General features: G+C 45.1%; 1 protein-coding gene across 1 annotated transcript; it reads left to right on the top strand.

Annotated features, from left to right (window-relative positions):
• Positions 1–18,841: 18,841 nt before the first annotated feature.
• On the top strand, positions 18,842–20,239 carry LOC139303277 (D(5)-like dopamine receptor). Its single transcript, XM_070927035.1, has one exon. The coding sequence runs from the start codon at positions 18,842–18,844 to the stop codon at positions 20,237–20,239; it is 1,398 nt and encodes a 465-aa protein (XP_070783136.1).
• Positions 20,240–20,605: the final 366 nt, after the last annotated feature.

Raw genomic sequence — 20,605 nt, 5'->3', positions numbered from 1 at the left:
CCACCGCTGTGTCACAGTCACAGGCCGACGAGCAGAAGCATTAAGACTCACCACAACCCAGAACCTCCGTCGGCATCCGTCATCTCTACCAGACACAAGCTGAGACTGGGACTTAAAGGGCGACCCTCCCTGCAGACCAGCAAAGCAAAGAACGACCCAGTGATGGTTTCACAGCTGGTCTGTTTCACACAGTCTCAAAACTGCAAACTCTTGTATTGGACCAAGTCACTTAACTGTCAGCTGTTACAGTTTAGTGACCGCTAGCTGACTACTACTTACTACTACTCTTACCGATACTGCTTATTGATCCGGTACTTTAACAGTTATCAGTTCTGTTTGTTATGAACGCACTCATATTTATAACTCAACAATCAGCTGGGTAATGGCATTGTGTGTGTGTGTGTGTGTGTGTGTGTGTGTGTGTGTGTGTGTGTGTGTGGCTGCACTGCAGCAGAAACACTGCTGTGATACCAAGGACACACAGGAGGAATGAAGACTGATGAACGAGGTCACGACAGGATGATAATGAGATTCTCTCTACATCTGTGTCCACCGTCCACTCAGACAAAGTGGAGACACTTTACTCTCTTTTTGTCTTTCTTCTTCTTCTTTCTCTCTCTCGCTCTCTTTCTTCTTCTTCTGTGTTATTGCCTCTCTGTCCAGACAAATGGTAAAACAAAAAAACATCCAGTGATCAGAGACATTTAATATTTCTGTTGTTTTTCTTGTTTTGTTAAAATACAGAAAGCATCATTAAATCATGTGTGCATGCTTTTAGAGCTGCAACAATTACTCGATTAATCGATTATTCAATCGAAAGAAAATGAGTATTATGATGATCGAAAAATCGTTTCAGTCATTTTTCAAGCAAAAACGTAAAACGTTTGCTGGTTCCAGCTTCTTAAATGTGAGGATTTGCTGCTTTTCTTTGTTGTTTATGACAGTAAATGAAGAGTCTTTGGGTTTTGGACCGCTGGTTGGACAAAAGAAGCAATTTGAAGGCGTCACATTTCATGGACTAAAAGATTCACGATTAATCGGCATATTAATCGATAATAAAAATAATTGTTAGTTGCAGCCCTACATGCATCGTATATGCCTGCTTTTACATGCATAGTTTGTACATATTCTTATTAATGTCCATGTGTCTTTCAGCCATATAAACATACAGCCCTGCCCACAAGAAGAGACTTCCTCTTTGAAGTACTGAAGGAAGCAATATGTTTATAACTGACTTCCAGATGAGGCATTCATCATCAAGCAGAAGCAGAGAGCGGGTCAAAGACTCATGTTAGATAAGTCTCTGAACACACATGACCCGATGTTTACGGTGTTTACAGTGTTTAAGGGTAAAGGTCTTTTCCTATTTGAACTTGTGAGGTGGAGGAACGGGGTCACTGCATGTGGACACTGACGGGGGAGTTCAAGTTACGTAACCTCTTAAATATAAAGTAGCTGCTGTGCACGCAGTTCACGCTGAGCCACTGGACTCATTTCAAGTTTCATACCAACTGCAGGGAAAATTGCAGTCAAATACTTAATATTTCTCAAAGGTTGATAAATTCCATTATTTGGGTCCTTTTAAAGTTTTTCTCTTTAAGATAAAACTTCACTGCGCTGTAGGATCCTCAGAACCGGCAGTGTAATTTCTCTGTACCGTTTCCTGGTTTCCCCGCAGGATCTTTAAAGCGTCATGTGTCAGCCACAATCCAATTTGAGTTTATTGCTGTTGGCTGATGCACAAGAGAGACTTCTACTGCAAAATCATTGTGCTAGGTGTGTGTGTGTCGTACAGTCAGCTGAGCCTGAACGTGGCTAACTTCCTGAAGCGCTCCGTCTTTGGCTGCGAGCCACTGAGTCCATTTGAACTGATGGATGACAACCTGTCAGGTGTAAACTGTTCATTTGTTTAATGGATAAGAAAACGCTAAACTGTCATTAGTGAGGTGACATGCAGCATTTCACTGACTGAAGACAGTCTGGATGGGAATGAAATCAAAAGCTGCGACCAATGAAACAACAGATACTCACTAGAGCACCAAATAAGGATTCATCCGCCGCTGAAAATAGTCCCCAACAAACACACCATTTCCTCCTGTTAATAATGTTTAGCGTGTTAGCATGCTAACAATCAGCTAACTAGCAGTAAACAGAGTCCAGCTGAGGCTGATGAACGTCATCAGTTCTGCAGGTATTTGGTCATAAACCAAAGTACTGGACACATGAACATGTTGCCCCGATGATGGCGCTGGATCAAGATTCAAACTCCTACTTTCAAAGACGTAACTTTGTTCATAATCAGACGGGCATTATAAATACAATATGTTGGTGTCAATATCAGGAATGAGAAACGTCTACGCCCACAGTTTTAAAACAGGAGTCTGGAGCTTCTCTGGACTCAGGAACTCCCTGCAGATCAAGAGCCAGTGTTGCTTACGTGCTTCCTGACCTTGACCGCTGTGTTATCGACAGAACCGTATCAATAAAGGATCCAATGATGAGCTCAGACTGACTGTACCGTGCTTACAAGTCACTTTCACTAATGGAGTTCACAGCAGAGCAGCCAGGAAACTGAGCTGCAGAGCGTCACCTGACTACACAACATACTACACATATATATATATATATATATATATATATAGCAGTTAGCTGGCTGCAGGCGAGTGCACCAGATGTTTAGATGTTTTCACCAGAGGCAGAGGTTATTCATTAGCTCTGGTTTGTACTCGAAGGCAGGCTGATGTGACTGATGGACTGACAGACTGAGTGGGAGACATGGAGGCATATCAGTATGGCTGCCTGCCAGCAGCTATATTTAGCTCTGCACCTTCAGCAGAGACAGAACTGGATCTGATCCCAACTTTAAAGGAAAGAAAATCCACTTTAAAACATGTCAACACAGACTGGAGACCTCCATCTGACCTTGTTTCCACGAGTCGCGTACCGTTAGGGTTGGGCCATACTAGTTAACATTTATTCTTATACTCAAGGTTCACTTACTACTCATTTTCTGGAGGTGAATATGGCCGTGGGTTACAGTCGAAAGCTCCGGAAAAGAATAGAAGGTGAGTTTAGAATATTTTATCAAAGATCATAAAAAATATTTCAAGGTGTTCCACTTAATATTTCTTAATCAGGACGTCCTGTATTTGGATCAATAAGAGAGTCAGTAGGCTCCAGACTTTAACCTGTCAGATATATTAAATATATCTTTTCATTTTCAGGTTGTGAACAATCATTAGCTGCCACTAAAACCTAAAAATGAACCTTCTCAGCCAACAGCTGATTACAGAATCTCCAGCATCTCGTTTGTCTTCCTCCTTTTCTCCATCCCTGACCTCCTTCTAACATCCCCCTCCTCATCATCCTCTTCCTTCCATTAGCCTGTTATTATTCCTACATCTTCCTCCTCCTCCTCCTCTACTGTACATCCATTCAGTGGGTGATCGATGTCCTCATGCTCTAGTTCTCTGCTCGCTGAGCTGAGAGGAATCGAGGGCTGCCAGCTAGAAAGCCAGAAAAGGTCAACTGCGTCCATCTGGGTCCTCATATTTTACATCTCACTTGTATTTTATGTGTTTTTATTTATAATGTTTTTATATCGTCATCAATTCTATTCGTAGTAAAATTTAAAAAACTGAAATGACTGACTTGCCCTACGTGTGTTTTCTAAATGACATTTGATCTTTTCAGAGACCTGAAAACATTTTACAGGAGGATTTAATTATACAGCATGTAAAAGAATGCTATCAAATATAATCAGCTGTGTGAATTTGTTTTAAAAAGCAGCTAAAAGCATCTGCAATCATCAGTGTGCAAATACATTGATTCATTTATTGTTATCATCCTTCCATAATGACTTATTTTATCATAAACGGTTTTATTTATTGTAAACATGTTTTATACAAACCAGCTCATAAATGTATTCATTTATGTGTTCACTGCAAATAATCTCCATATGATCAAGTAGTTTTTGTATATAGTCCAGTCCTAAAATAACTCAATACAGACGTTTCACTTTGTGTCGTTGTTTATTTGTCACAGTGTCACTCAGTAAAACAGCTTCAGGACCTGAACTGGAATCAAAAGGGTTCAAGAGTGATAATGATTTTATTTTTGCACAAAACAGGGGGCGCTTGTTAAAGGGTTAACCTGTTTATTCATGTTCTTCACTGGTCTGAACACCACAGAAGAAGAAGAGTGCAGCCCATCCTGCTTTGGTAAAGTGGATCAGATTTGTTATGTAGGCGCACACTATTGAAGACTAAAGATGCCAACGTCACAGCGAGACTCCACGTCCCCTTGGAGCGTTCAGGGTTTATCCTTCAGCAGCGGCCGTCTCGTTGTCACCTGACAGATGCTGTCCTCTCCATGCAGAAACAGCTCCTGGCTCTCAGGTGAGGTCAGGTTTCATTCACACGCTCAGGGTGAGGAGGGGCGGAAAGCTGCCAGAGCAGAACTCACAGATGGACCGGAGACACAGCAGATGGTCAGGACTGACCCCACTGTGTGTGTTAAACTGGACTCCATTAATCTCATCGGTCCCCACGCTGAGGATGGAGGGCGAAGTCACCACACACACACACACACACACACACACACACACACACACACACACACACACACACACACACACAAAGTTTTCTGGCCTGCTCGTCGTCACGTTAGATGAGCTCTCAGCAGCTGAGAATCAAAACGCTCTCAGGACAAAGTTCTGCAGCCGGATCATCTTCCATGATCACTCAATGATAAATGAATCAATAGAAACCTGATCAGCTGGCTGCCGCTCTCAGTTTGAATCACCAACACCACCGAGAGAAGACACTGCGGAGCATCCGGTGACTTTCAGCTACGTCTGCTCTTCCAGCCTGTGAAGTAAACAGCGACTCACAACATGTTGGTGTTGGTGTCTGTCTCTCTGTCTCACTGTCTCTCTGTCTCTCTGTCTGACACCATTAGCTTGTCTACATGTTCTGCTCCTTCTCACAGATAACGTGATCGTTTATCTCTTCTGCGGTTCCTCCTGATGTGTCCTCCTGTGCTGCTCTTTAGAAATGCGACCGTAATCTGAACCCACAACCTCAACTCCAAACAGCAAGGGATTATGGGTAGGAGGAGACGAGAGGCAGAGCAAGCAAAGCAGACCGGACTGATGTTCATCTCCTCATCTGCTGTTACCTGCTGATGAACCTCAGCTGTCACTGCTCCCTTCCTCATCACTCTTCCTCTCCCTCCATCTGTCTCTCCATCATGTCCTTGTTTTCCTCCTCTGAGCCTTTTGAGGTTGCAGTCTCTCCACATGCTGATCACCAGAGGACAGAGATATTCTTGGCAGAGGGCAGAGTAACATCACCTCCTCCTCCTCCTCCTCCTCCTCATCCTCCCTTCATCCCCGAGCGTTTGTTTCCTCCCTCCTTCTGCCATCTTGTTAAAAGTGCGCTATCAGTCCAGAAAGGTATCATTAAAAAAACATCATCCAGTGAAAACCACGTATCTCCGGATGTTTTGAGCTTCTGTTCTGTGAAGTTTAGTTCAATATATTTTAGTTTATGGTTATATTTACTGTTACTGCTGTCTTTGATGATAACATCTATTGTTTATAGAAAAGAAAATTAAATTCCACCTATATCTTATCATTATTGATTTTTTAGTGTCAGCCTCAAAGTATTCGTATGATCTAGTATTGATTGGACTCCAACCTAAAGTTGATTCCTCCTTTCATTAGAGACAGGCTGTAGAGAAGATATCAAACTGTATTAACAGGTTTGGAAATGAGTCAGTTAACATCTTTGATCCAGACCTTCAAGAATGTTCTCCTGCGTCTACATTTAAACACCATCATCATTATAGTTCTGCAGGATTTAAAGAAACTGAAGTGAGAGTCAGTCCTGAGGACACACCTCAGTCAGGACGCCTCCTCGTCAGAATAGAAAAGCCACATTTAGCCGGCGTCTTTTCATTATTTATGGCTGCTGGTCGGATGCTGGGCGTGTTTGGGCGTCTGGCAGACTGAGCGTGTCGTCAGGCCGCGGAGGATATTTGATCCGTGGAGCATGAGCGACAGGTTTCAGACGCTCACTGTTAGCCTAAATATCCAGTCAGACAGAAAAGGAATCAGCCAGCGCACAGCAGACATGTTACTGTACTCTGACAGACGGAGAGGAGCCCGTCACTTTAAGTTATTATAACGTGAGAGATTCTCATCAGAGAGAGCTCACGTCCGCTATCATTGTAAAGGCTGTAACTCTCATATATTTTACATGAAGCACCAAACAAAAGCTCACTAGCTGTACTTTTGTGAATTCTTAATCATCAGTAGCCTTTTATATTGTGTCTTTGGACAACGTCAACAGTCACTATCTAGTATTTCTATTTCTTTAATCAACCTCTGGTTTTATACAACACTGTGAGCAGGACTGCTTCATGGCCAAATATAATGTTTATACAAGTTTTCCATCAGTGTGATGCAGACACATAAGATCCATTGTTGTCTTGAGTAAACAGGAAGTCACATGGACTGGCAGGTAACTCATTGATTGGACAGTTCTGGCGATGTCATCCTGCCTCATCACCACTACATGGACCGACAGAGGAAAGTCTAATTCTACCAAATTATGTTGCATTAATAAATAACCTACGATCACCGTACGATCTGTTCCTGGACCGTTAATGATCGGCACATGGATTCATCAGTACGTTAGTTATTGAACTATTGACGGTCCTGGTTCAGTTGATTAGCCTAACCTGCACCAGAAATCCACTGACAGCTTGACACCAGCCAAACCTAAACGAGTTCGACAGAACGGCACTAAACCACAAGACGAAGACGAGTCAATGGATGCTGATGAACGAACCAACACTGACACCACAGAGATGTTGATCTGTAACAACATTTATATCTGTGGCCTGTCTGAACTCTGGTCTCACCCTCCTCACACACACAGACTATGGCTGAATGAACCAGGACCACGCCTGGATGATCCTCTCCCACAGACAGACAGACAGACAGACAGACAGACAGGTCACTGCTTCACCTCTCAGGAAACAACTCAAACTGCTGATGATGATGATGGTCCTTTACATTTGTGTGGGTCTGTTCTGCTTCAGCATTCCCACAGATAACTGGACAGACTGGTTGACATGTTTCCTGCAGCGTTCCTTCAGTGTTCTCTACACAGCAGGTTTTGGTGTCAGTCCGCCGAATCAAACCAGCTCGCCATCACATCAATGACACACACTGTGGTCCCCAACGAATGCACCGTTTCCTGCTGTCTGTTTGATAGCAACTACAGCTAGTTTGAGGAAATGACTGAGCCTTTTTAAAGATGAAACTATACATTTGTGAGGTGCTTCAGTGGGAACCAATGGGCTGAGAGCCACAGACACCAGACTGATGTTCTAATAAGTTAGATGTTTTCAAAGCACTTGATCACCACGTTTACTGTGACCTTCTCATCTCCAACACTTGAGCTCAGGAGTTACAGCTGAAGGTAGCGCGTGTTGCCTGGGAGCTCTTTAGAGCCCTTTAGTGCTGGTACCCTCCCCCCTCTACCTCCCCCATTGGTTTCATAGCAACTTGGCACAGACAACATCCCTGTTGTGCTGGGAGCTGTGGACCTCCACTCTCTGCAGTACACCCCCACCACCATCATTAATCTGCCACAAAGCAGCTCTTTCTCTCTGCTGCTCTGCACCCAACTCCTGACAAGCAAACTCCCTCCTGCTAATCCAGCAACACTTCATCCAAACAGGCCAGGAGACCTACTTCTGGGGATCCAGCAGCTTCTGCAGCTAATGTGTGACTACCTGGGGGCCAAACAGGGTTTTTATAACAGAGCTTCACATGAAAGCTGGTTAAATCTGGAGAGGGACTGTAGAGTCCCGCTGCAACACCAGCAGGCGGTGGACAAAACACAGTAGAGTTCAGGACAGAAAGGATGGGACTTGGATCAGCTTTATTTTAGTACCGATCCGTTAAAATATGCCCAGATCCACCAGATACCTTAGGATCAGCTCGGGACAGCTCCCCATCCCTCATCCCGGAAACTAGAGCTCAACGATGAGTCAATTAATCATTTTTCAGGCAAAAGAGGGCAAATATTATAACATATAATATATATCCAGTTTCTCAGATGTGAGGAGTTGCTGCTTTCCTTCGTCATATCTGACTGTAAGCTGAATATCTTTGTGTGTTTTGGACTGTTTGTCCAATAAAACGCAGAATTTGGAGACGTCAGCTTAAACTCTGGGAAATTGTAACGGACATTTTTCTCGTATTCTATAGAAAAAACAGTTCATTGAGAAAATAATCGGCAGACTAATTGATCATTAAAATAAATAATATAGTAGCTGCGGTCCTTTACAAATCTCACTGTGACTTTTTCTTCAGGACCTCATGGAATACATTTGTTCCTTCATTCATGACATCCTGGGTGTTTGTTTTGGATTTTGAACGACAGCAAATGAGTGAAATTCCACATTTACAGCCGAACCAAATGAAGCCAACCGGACAAAGAGAGAGAGCAAACAAAGAGTCATAGAGAGGGAGGACGAGAGGAAGGTCGAGAGAGAGAGAGAGAGAGTAAACAGAGGGAGGGGGAGTCAGCTGCTGAGAGAAAAGGAGTGAATCAGCAACAGAGAGAGAGATTCAGTGATGGAGAGAAGGGAAAGTCAGAGGGTTTATGGCATTAAAGCAAAGAGTCAGCAACAGACCAACAGGGAGAGAGAGAGAGAGCGAGAGAGCCTGCAATCATTAGCCAGGAGGCTCACTGATGATTTAAACTGGGCTCATTAAGAAACCACAGAGACTAATGAAGCCTGCGGACACAGGCAGGACACAGCTTCACATCACTGCTTTGTGTCGGCAGCATCACTTTTAATATCGGAGTTTAAACGACACATAATCTAGAGTTCATTAGTACTGGTTTAAAGTGTATGTGTACACTGTAAAATGTCACGCTCACGACACATCAATATGTTTTCAATAACCAAATTTAAGAGATCCTTATCAACAATGTTGTGTTTATGTTAAAAGGAAATGAATATTGCCGATAGATTTACTCAAATATCAAATATCGACTGGTCTCTAAAAGTTCGATTTCTGAGTTCCTGCAGTGGAAACGGGACAAAATCACTAATCTGCTGGTGCCAAACATCAGGTCAAAAACAGGTGAAGTTAGCAGGAAGTTTGCTGTGCTCCTTCCTGTCCCCAACGGGATTAAACCTTTTGATTTTAGTGACTTCCTACAGAAATAAGTGTCCCTGTCACTTACTAACACTTACAAACCCTGATCATTGTTGGAGGACAACATGTTAACTGTTGTTTGGGGAAGAGAGCCGGGAGAAATTTGGGATTTGCCAGAAACAGAAGACTGCAGAGTTAATCTGCACTTTGTGCATAAATGATTCATCAAATGGGAGTTTTTGTTCTGTGAGAACAGTCTGGAAGAATACATTTTTCATCAGCTGGACCCATACTCGTCGACTGCGCCCCCCTCTGCATCGTCACCATGTGTGCTACCATGGGGGGACTGTCCCAGGGCTGATACAGTCTACTGCTGTCAGAGAGAACGCTGCTGGTGGAACCAAACAACTAGAGAACCAGCAGAACCAACAACTACAGGATAGACCAGAAGAGAGCACCACAGAACAAGAGATATAGAGGACAGAACCTGCAGAACAAAACAACTAGACAACACAAGCCGTGGAACCACAGGACAACAGGACAGAACCAAACAACTAGAGCACATAACCTGCAGAACCAAATCAAAATTGAATTAGAGAGCAGACTGAATGAAACCAAATGGATCTGAAGTTTGGAACCAACGGTGCTCCGCCGGACACAACCTGCAGGGACCGCTGGTGAGAAACCACCGTGGGAAACACATGGAAGTCAAGAATGGAAATAACGCAGGTTAAAGATGTGAGAAATGTGGACGGTCATGCACTGAAACGCTCCCTAACTTCACTCCAACAGTCTTCTTGTGTTCCTGACATGAAGACACACCACAGCTGGTTCAGTGGACACACAATACAACAAGACTAGAAGTCAGTAGAACAGCTATGCTGCTCACTAACTGGAACGGCCAGATTCCCAGTTACAGTTATATGGTACCAGTCTTTGACCACTAGGCCACCTCAGCACCTCAATAGATCATTTGTCGAACATTTCTTTATTTAAATCCTTTTTAATATTCTTAATTTAAATAACTGAAACAAGTCATCAGTCATGACCCTTTATTTATTAAACACATATTTCTGTAAGATAATATTTGCCCTCATTTTTGGCCAACAAGTGTTGAATATTTGATGATAGTACATTTGTACGTGCTTCATACATTATTTGCACAATGCTGTATTCAACCAGATCACTAAAACAGTGTCAGTGGTGATGATTCATATTTCTGTCTTGATGTATAAATGAGTTTTGTATGAATTTCCCCTCATCTCTACACAGCAGCTGATGTATATAATATTATATCATAGATTTAGAAGAAAGAAGTCATTATCACTGATCACTATAATGTAATGAGGTCCGTCAGCTGTCATACAGAAGCTCATTCAGTTAACGCTCAGTTTTCATTCTCGGTTAGCTAGCTGTTAGGAGAGGAATACATCGCTATTCAGCCGGTTATATAACGTATGTACCGTTAAATGTGTGTATATATCAGTATAACTGAACGCCGATGTGTCACACTGAGGATATTTGCTCGGTATGTTGACGGGGAGACTGAAACTCACCTGGCGGGTAGTCGGAGCATCAGACGTCAAAATGCGGAAATGTCGAAGCGGAGACGTCTGAATGAAAGCAGCTGGATGTCAGTCGGGATGTGCTCGGGTTTAAATCCAACCGGAGACCGAATAAAAGATGATAAAATCCAGAGGGAGACGTGAGGAGGACAGGACGGCGGTGTTCCTGCGGTGTTCCTGCGGTGCTCCTGCGGTGTTTTCGCTGCTGCTCTCCGGCCTGTACAAACTGACACCACCGAGCACTACGGGGTCTCCGACAGATATGTCCCACCTGCAGGGGCTGACGAAGTGCCGGCAGTAAATGTCACAATAAAAGCCGTTTGTTTGTTTTCGCCTGAAATCCGTTTGAGTTGCACATGTGCAGAGGACGAGCTGCCGCACGAGCTGCTGAATCATCCACACACACACACACACGTGCGTGCACGCGGGCAGCGCTTGCGTGAGGCACAGCTGACACCAACGTCATCTGCCTGCTGTAAACATAACCCTTTCGGTACCGGATCCGTCTCTTTTCCATAAACACCATTTTCACCACATGATATGATAAGAAGAAGGAATTCATTTTAATATCTCAACTTCTTGACTCTACCTATCTATCCTTTACTACAGTAAAAGTACTAATATCACACTGTAAAAATACTCTGTACAAGTAAAAGCCCTGCATTGAAAATATTATTTAAGTAAAAGTATGTAAACATCACATCAGGAAACTGTACTTTAAGTATTAAAAGCTGTGACTGCTCTACTGTTATGTATTATATCATTAGATGATTATTCCTCATCATTAATGTAAAAGCAGGATTTTACTGTTGGAGTTGGTTGAGGTGGAGCTCATCTTGAAATGCTGTGAAACTGGAACCATGAAATAGTCAGCTGTACTTGTATAAACTCTTTGGTAGTTTAATTAACAACAAAAAATTATATTTTATAAACTCTTCATATGTTTTGTGTGTAAACATCTTAATTTGTAAAGTGACGAGTAACTAAAGCTGTCAGATAAATGGAGTTAAGTAAAAACTATGATATTTCCCTCTGAGATGTAGTGGACTAGGAGTAGAAAGACTCAAGTAAAGTACCTCAACTTTGATTTAAAAGTCTCATTACTCTCCTGTTCAACCAAAAGATTTTGCAATGATCTTTAATGCAATCAGCTTGTTATCTGCTGCTCCCATAATTAGCATCATTTGATCCCAGTATCATATATATATATATATATATATATTATATGGAGATTGTCTGTTTCTAAGTCACAAAGCTTTAAAATAAAATTGCAAAGATAACATCCAAAACTGACCAAGGATGCAAAAGTTAATTTATTTTAAGGGTTCAGTCCAGTATTTTTAACGTGGGTACCAGGAGACAGGGGGGGGGGGCTTTGCTGACATACAGCAAAGGGCCCTGGACAGTACTCAGCCATGATATATGGTACATGCTCTACCAGGTGAGCTACCAGGTGAGCTACCAGGTGAGCTATCGGGGCTCCCACAAAGAACCAGATATTTAGATATTTTCTAACACTGTTGCCTGTGAGTTTCCAAACTATAGAAGTGCTTCAACTGTCAGTCACCTGACATTGTCTACAGGCAAAATGAATGGATTTCTGGTACCAGGGGCTCCTGGAATAGCTCCTCCCACTTTTCAACTTCAGAAAATTTAAAAAAAAAATAAAAAAGCTGTCAGAATGCTCCTGTTCATGGGGGCGTGGCCTCTTTTCACCAAAGGCAACAGAATGGAACCAACCATGATTCTGGTCCTTTGATCTTTGATGTAGGATTCTAGAACTCCGAGAGTCTACAAGGCCACCTCCAAAACCCACAAAACCCACAGAGTGACACGATCTCGAATCAACCACACACAAGTGTTGTTTACCAGTCAAGAAGGATCTACTACACAGACTATCTTCTACACAGAGCTACAGTCTGCTACAGACAACTACAGTCTACTACAGACAACTACAGTCTACTACAGACAGTGGCATGACTCAGAGAAGCAACCCAAGAAACAGTGGCATGAATCAGAGAAGCAACCAGAGTAGCAACCCAAGAAACAGTGGCATGTATCAGAGAAGCAACCCAAGAAACAGTGGCATGAATCAGAGAAGCAACCAGAGTAGCAACCCAAGAAACAGTGGCATGGACCAGAGAAGCAACCCAAGAAACAGTGGCATGGATCACAGAAGCAACCCAAGAAACAGTGGCATGGATCACAGAAGCAACCCAAGAAACGGGGCCAGATTTGTTGACACTGCTCCTCAGCACCGTCCAACATCTCGCCCGGACTTCTACCATACACGAAATGCCAGTGCTAATGCTCACCAGGAGAACGATCACCTGACAGGTGAGATAAACACCCTGATGCAGCAAAACAAAGACCTACTGGCTGAAAGGACAAAGTTTTGCCACCGGGTCCACAAAGATAAACTGGCAATAAGCAGGTTGGAGGGACTTCTAGAGATCAGGGAAAGGCAGTTCAAAGAGGAATACAAAAAGAGCTACGAGACCATCTCAAAGCAAGAGTCAGAGATCTCCTCCCTCAAGAAATGTAACGGATTCCAGGAGAAGCAGGTGGATGTCACCCAGCAGAGAGACAATGAAATCCTGGATCTCAGGAGGGTGAAGGACAGTCTCTGTCAGAGGCTCACAGAGGCCTCAGCCGAATATCTCCAGAGTGACAAAGCTTGGGAGGAAAAATACAACGCCCAGAAGGAGAAGTTCACAAAGGAGCTGGCCGAGAAAGAACAGAGCTGGGAGACAAGACTAAAACAGGTGGAGGAAGAGAATAAAGACCTGGTCCAGAGAGAACAGTCCTGGGAAACCAGAGTGAAACAGGTGGAGGAAGAGAATAAAGACCTGGTCCAGAGAGAACACACCTGGGAAACCAGAGTAAATCAGGTGGAGGAAGAGAAGAAAGACCTGGTCCAGAGAGAACAGACCTGGGAAACCAGAGTGAAACAGGTGGAGGAAGAGAATAAAGACCTGGTCCAGAGAGAACAGTCCTGGGAAACCAGAGTGAAACAGGTGGAGGAAGAGATTAAAGACCTGGTCCAGAGAGAACAGTCCTGGGAAACCAGAGTGAAACAGGTGGAGGAAGAGAATAAAGACCTGGTCCAGAGAGAACACACCTGGGAAACCAGAGTAAATCAGGTGGAGGAAGAGAAGAAAGACCTGGTCCAGAGAGAACACACCTGGGAAACCAGAGTGAAACAGGTGGAGGAAGAGAATAAAGACCTGGTCCAGAGAGAACAGTCCTGGGAAACCAGAGTGAAACAGGTGGAGGAAGAGAATAAAGACCTGGTCCAGAGAGAACACACCTGGGAAACCAGAGTAAATCAGGTGGAGGAAGAGAAGAAAGACCTGGTCCAGAGAGAACAGACCTGGGAAACCAGAGTGAAACAGGTGGAGGAAGAGAATAAAGACCTGGTCCAGAGAGAACAGTCCTGGGAAACCAGAGTGAAACAGGTGGAGGAAGAGATTAAAGACCTGGTCCAGAGAGAACAGTCCTGGGAAACCAGAGTGAAACAGGTGGAGGAAGAGAATAAAGACCTGGTCCAGAGAGAACAGTCCTGGGAAACCAGAGTGAATCAGGTGGAGGAAGAGAATAAAGACCTGGTCCAGAGAGAACAGTCCTGGGAAACCAGAGTGAAACTGGTGGAGGAAGAGAATGAAGACCTGGTCCAGAGAGAACAGTCCTGGGAAACCAGAGTGAAACAGGTGGAGGAAGAGAATAAAGACCTGGTCCAGACCTGGGAAACCAAAGTGAAACAGGTGGAGGAAAAGAATAAAGACCTGGTCCAGAGAGAACAGACCTGGGAAACCAGAGTGAAACAGATGGAGGAAGAGAATAAAGACCTGGTCCAGACCTGGGAAACCAGAGTGAAACAGGTGGAGGAAGAGAATAAAGACCTGGTCCAGAGAGAACAGACCTGGGAAACCAGAGTGAAACAGGTGGAGGAAGAGAATAAACACCTGGTCCAGACCTGGGAAACCACAGTGAAACAGGTGGAGGAAGAGAATAAAGAACTGGTCCAGACCTGGGAAACCAGAGTGAAACAGATGGAGGAAGAGAATAAAGAATTGGTCCAGACCTGCGAAACCATCGTGAAACAGGTGGAGGAAGAGAATAAAGACCTGGTCCAGACCTGGGAAACCAGAGTGAAACAGATGGTGGAAGAGAATGAAGTACTGGTCCAGACCTGCGAAACCATCGTGAAACAGGTGGAGGAAGAGAATAAAGAACTGGTCCAGACCTGGGAAACCAGAGTCAAACAGGTGGAGGAAGAGAATAAAGAACTGGTCCAGACCTGGGAAACCAGAATGAAACATGTGGAGGAAGAGAATAAAGAACTGGTCCAGACCTGCGAAACCAGCGTGAAACAGGTGGAGGAAGAGAACGAAGAACTACATTCCCAGGTCAGTGTTCTCTGGAGCAGAGTGAAACAGGTGGAGGAAGATAATGGAGTACTGGTCCAGATCTGCGAAACCATGGCGAAACAGATGGAGGAAGAAAATAAAGACCTAGTCCAGACCTGGGAAACCAGAGTCAAACAGGTGGAGGAAGAGAATAAAGAACTGGTCCAGACCTGCGAAACCAGCGTGAAACAGGTGGAGGAAGAGAACGAAGAACTACATTCCCAGGTCAGTGTTCTCTGGAGCAGAGTGAAACAGGTGGAGGAAGATAATGAAGTACTGGTCCAGATCTGCGAAACCATGGCGAAACAGATGGAGGAAGAAAATAAAGAACTGGTCGAGACCTGCGAAACCAGTGTGAAACAGGTGGAGGAAGAGAATGAAGATCTGGTCCAGAGCTGGGAAACCAGCGTGAAACAGGTGGAGGAAGAGAATGAAGAACTGGTCCAGACCTGCGAAACCAGCGTGAAACAGGTGGAGGAAGAGAATGAAGAACTGGTCCAGACCTGCGAAACCAGCGTGAAACAGGTGGAGGAAGAGAACGAAGAACTACATTCCCAGGTCAGTGTTCTCTGGAGCAGAGTGAAACAGTTGGAGGAAGATAATGAAGTACTGGTCCAGATCTGCGAAACCATCGTGAAAGAGGTGGAGGAAGAGAATAAAGAAATGGAAGAGCTCTGTCTGACAGTGAAGAAGAAGAAGAGGAGAGGTTTCTGGTCTCGCATCAAGTCAATCAGGACTGGACGAAAAAAGGTGGAGCAAAACAAAGAAAAGGAAGAGCAAAAGGAGATGAAGAAGAAACAAAAGGAAGAGCAGAAGGAGATGAAAAAGAAACAAAAGGAAGAGCAGAAGGAGATGAAAAAGAAACAAAAGGAAGAGCAGAAGAAAAAACAAGAGGAGGAGAAGCCAGAGAAGAAGAAGAAGGGTTTTTTCAGCTGGATGCACAAGAAGAAGAAGAAGAAGTGTGACAGCGACAGTGAGGTGGAGGCTGCTGGATGTTCAGCTCAGGCTGGACAACAGTAGCTCCATCCCCCCCCCCTCCCCTCAACCTGCCTCCCTCACTATAATAAAGACCTGGTCCAGAGAGAACAGTCCTGGGAAACCAGAGTGAAACAGGTGGAGTAACAGAATAAAGAACAGGTCCAGACCTGGGAAACCAGCGTGAAACAGGTGGAGGAAGAGAATAAAGAACTGGTCCAGACCTGGGAAACCAGAGTAAAACAGGTGGAGGAAGAGCATAAAGAACTGGTCCAGAACTGGGAAACCAGAGTGAAACAGGTGGAGGAAGAGCATAAAGAACTGGTCCAGAACTGGGAAACCAGAGTAAAACAGGTGGAGGAAGAGCATAAAGAACTGGTCCAGAACTGGGAAACCAGAGTGAAACAGGTGGAGGAAGAGCATAAAGAACTGGTCCAGAACTGGGAAACCAGAGTAAAACAGGTGGAGGAAGAGCATAAAGAACTGGTCCAGAACTGGGAAACCAGAGTGAAACAGGTGGAGGAAGATAATAAAGAACTGGTCCAGACCTGGGAAACCAGAGTGAAACAGGTAGTGGAACAGAATAAAGAACTGGTCCAGACCTGGGAAACCAGCGTGAAACAGGTGGAGGAACAGAATAAAGAACTGGTCCAGAACTGGGAAACCAGAGTGAAACAGGTGGAGGAAGAGAATAAAGACTGGTCCAGACCTGGGAAACCAGAGTGAAACAGGTGGAGGAACAGAGTCAGAACTGGTCCAGACCTGGGAAACCAGCGTGAAACAGGTAGTGGAACAGACTAAAGAACTGGTCCAGACCTGGGAAACCAGCGTGAAACAGGTGGAGGAACAGAATAAAGAACTGGAGGAGCTCTGTCTGAAAATGAAGAAGAAGAAGAGGAGAGGTTTCTGTCGATCAGGACTGGACGAAAAAAGGAGGAGCAAAAGAAACAAAAGGAAGAGCAGAAGTAAAAACAAAATGAGGAGAAGCCAGAGAAGAAGAAGAAGGGTTTTTTCAGCTGGATGCACAAGAAGAAGAAGAAGTGTGACAGCGACAGTGAGGTGGAGGCTGCTGGATGTTCGGCTCAGGCTGGACAACAGTAGCTCACTCTCCCTCCACCCTTCCCCTCAACCTGTCTCCCTCACTGCCTCCCACCTCCCCTGTCCTCCCCCACCTTGCCTCCACCTCTCCTCCATCGCTCCCACCTCCCCTGTCCCTCCAGCCTTTCTCCACCCTGTTGAGGACAGCACAGTGGCTCAGTGATTAGCACTGCAGCCTCACAGAAACCCCCCCACCTTGTTTCTGTGTGGAGTTTGTATGCTCCTCCCTGTGTCTGAGTGGGTTTTCTCCTGGTGCTCAGGTTTCCTCCCACAGTCCAAAGACATGCACATTAGGCTCATTGGAAACTCTAAATTGCCCCCAAAAACATTAAAAATCAATCAATAAAATTTCAATCATATTTCTGCATGTGTCTGCGTCTGATTAAAGATATAAAGTGTAAATATAATGATTAAGTACTGGTGTCTGTCATCATATATTCCTTGTTTAACTTGTATTAGTTCAGAATCAATGTTATGTCATGAAACATGTCGTTCTTTTTTATAACTGCAACTTTACATGAAGTCATAAATGAGTTACACAGCGGGACAGTAAGGTTTTAAATGCACAGCTGGGGGGGGGGGTGACCCTCATGATGAACTACTTTTAGATATTTACATTATAACCTATAATGGGAATAATTATTATTAATAAATATCTGACTTTTATATGGGTTAAGGCTTGTATTATGTGTGTCCCATATTTGATTTGCCGTGTCATGGGTGCAGACAAAAGATTTTGTTTGCAGTAATCAGAATGCCTTTCTTCTGATTTTGAAGCATGTAAAATATTGCAAAAAACAATCATTTAGATCAGGAGAAGAGCTGAAAATGCAAAACCTGAAATCAGCCTTTGTGAATTGTGCTGCTGTTGGTGTGTTGTGAATATTTGTCCACTAGAGGGCAGAATTCACTTTCCTTTACTCACCTGCTGCTCTGAAGACTTCTCAACGTCCTGTTTGTATGTGTGTGCGCATCATCAGTGGTGGACAAGTCACATCTTAACATCTGTCCACATGTTGGCAGTAAAATGACTCATTAAAAGCATTCTTCATAATTTTGTGGACTTTCAAGCTTTCCAATAATTCACTGATTGAAGGTCTCAGTAGTTTAAAGTCAGTCATTTTTTGCCTTTTATGCTCTTCTCTCCTTCATTTTAATGTGTTTTAATGTAATCCGTATTTGCTGTATTGTTAATGCAGACAGACTCATTATTTAAAAAGGGTTTTTTTCTCTCATATTTCTCTCGTATTGTGTTTTATTGTGTTTTCTTTGCTCCCCGTGTTTGGATCGTAAACCTCTGAGGAAACATTGAGTCAACAGATCAGCCGACTGTGAGATCAATATGTTGTAATGGTCTTACCGTGAAGCTGAATATGTTACAGACTGGAGAGTAAATATGCTTTAGGAACAGCCTCAGTCACTGTGAGCGGACAGCAGCAGAGGGTCTGGATGATCCGAGCGCGGCTCCTGCAGGACTGATCTGATTCTATCAAGCAGGGGGTTTGGAGTGGACACGCGCTGCAGATGCAGGTGGAAACAGGATGAGAGCGACAGTTTCACGACGACAAGTTGAGACGGATGTGGCTCCGAGGGCGTGAGTCCAGCTATCCATGGAGAGTTTTCATAATGAGAGCCAAAACCAAAACCAGGATCACCGGGACAACCTGGACCAGCATCAGGTGGTCACAGCGGGAGCGGACAGCCCCGGCCCTGGTGGAGGTCTCAGCCTCCGCGCGCTGACCGGCTGCGTCCTGTGCGTCCTGATCGTCTCCACCCTGTTGGGTAACACTCTGGTGTGCGCCGCGGTCATCAAGTTCCGCCACCTGCGCTCCAAAGTCACCAACTCCTTCGTCATCTCTCTGGCGGTGTCCGACCTGTTCGTGGCCGTGCTGGTGATGCCCTGGAGGGCGGTGTCCGAGGTCGCCGGCATCTGGCTCTTCGGCCGCTTCTGCGACACCTGGGTCGCCTTCGACATCATGTGCTCCACCGCGTCCATCCTCAACCTGTGCATCATCAGCATGGACCGCTACTGGGCCATCTCCAGCCCGTTCAAGTACGAGCGCAAAATGACGCGCAGGTTCGCCTTCCTGATGATCGGTGTCGCCTGGACTCTCTCCATCCTCATCTCCTTCATCCCCGTGCAGCTCAACTGGCACCGCGCGGACAACTCGACGACCGACAACCTGGACGACTGCAACGCCAGCCTGAACCGGACTTATGCCATCTCCTCGTCCCTCATAAGCTTCTACATCCCCGTGGTGATCATGGTGGGGACGTACACGCGTATTTTTCGTATCGCGCAAACCCAAATCAGACGGATCTCGTCTTTGGAGAGGGCGGCAGGGCCCCGTGCGCAAAACCACCGCCACCGCGCGTCAGCGCACGACGAAAGCTCGCTGAAAACGTCTTTTAAGAGAGAAACGAAAGTTTTAAAGACTCTGTCCATCATCATGGGAGTGTTTGTCTTCTGCTGGCTGCCGTTTTTCGTCCTGAACTGCGTGGTTCCTTTCTGCGACCTGGACAAACTGGGAGATCCGCCGTGCGTCAGCGACACCACCTTCAGCATCTTCGTGTGGTTCGGCTGGGCCAACTCGTCCCTGAACCCGGTCATTTACGCCTTCAACGCCGACTTCAGGAAGGCTTTCTCCACCATCCTGGGCTGTAATAAGTACTGCTCCACCTCCACGGTGGAGGCGGTGGACTTCAGCAACGAGCTGGTGTCTTATCACCACGACACCACCATGCAGAAGGAGGCCTGCGCTGTGCCGGGCCCCGGGGTGCAGAGGCTCCTCCCGCCGCCACCGCCGCCTCACACAGGGGGAAACCTGGAGCAGAACTTTGACAAAGTTTCTGTCATTTCAGATGATTCCCGCAACCACAGCAACTTACTGCTGCCCGCCATCCTGCAGTATGAGTGCGAGGCAGAGATTTCTTTAGACATGATCCCGTTCAACTCCTCCGGACCAACGGACTGTTATGTTATTCCGGGTCAGATCCAGGACCTGTGAGCTCCATGAAGCGCTGAAACAATAAATACTCTGACATGATGCAGGGCCCCTGTTCAGTTTGTGCCTCCCTCCATATCATGCATCAGGGAGCGGGAGTCCAAGTGGGTGACCTCTGACCTCCTGCTGATGATGCCAAAATGATCTGAATCAGTTGACCTCTTTGGCTTGTGGAGGTTTTATTGTGGGTAGAAGCAGTTCAACCAAAGAGTGATGTTCATTCTCATCAGACTGTTTCATCTGAAGGACGTTCAGAGGCCCACTGAGTTTAAAAACACGCTGGTTTACAGGAATGTTTTCGAAATTTCCATATTCCCTGTCGTCATCTTCTGGACCTTCAGATTCATGTTGGGGCCCCTCTTGGGTTCT

Source organism: Enoplosus armatus, chromosome 20, assembly GCF_043641665.1.
Source record: "Enoplosus armatus isolate fEnoArm2 chromosome 20, fEnoArm2.hap1, whole genome shotgun sequence".
Taxonomy (NCBI): domain Eukaryota; kingdom Metazoa; phylum Chordata; class Actinopteri; order Centrarchiformes; family Enoplosidae; genus Enoplosus; species Enoplosus armatus.
The sequence above is the reverse complement of the archived record's forward strand: the minus strand, read 5'-3'. Positions and strand labels throughout refer to the sequence as shown.

Excerpts from the sequence above, each read along its gene's own strand:
- LOC139303277 (XM_070927035.1), top strand. The coding sequence starts at position 18,842 with ATGGAGAGTTTTCATAATGAGAGCCAAAACCAAAACCAGGATCACCGG.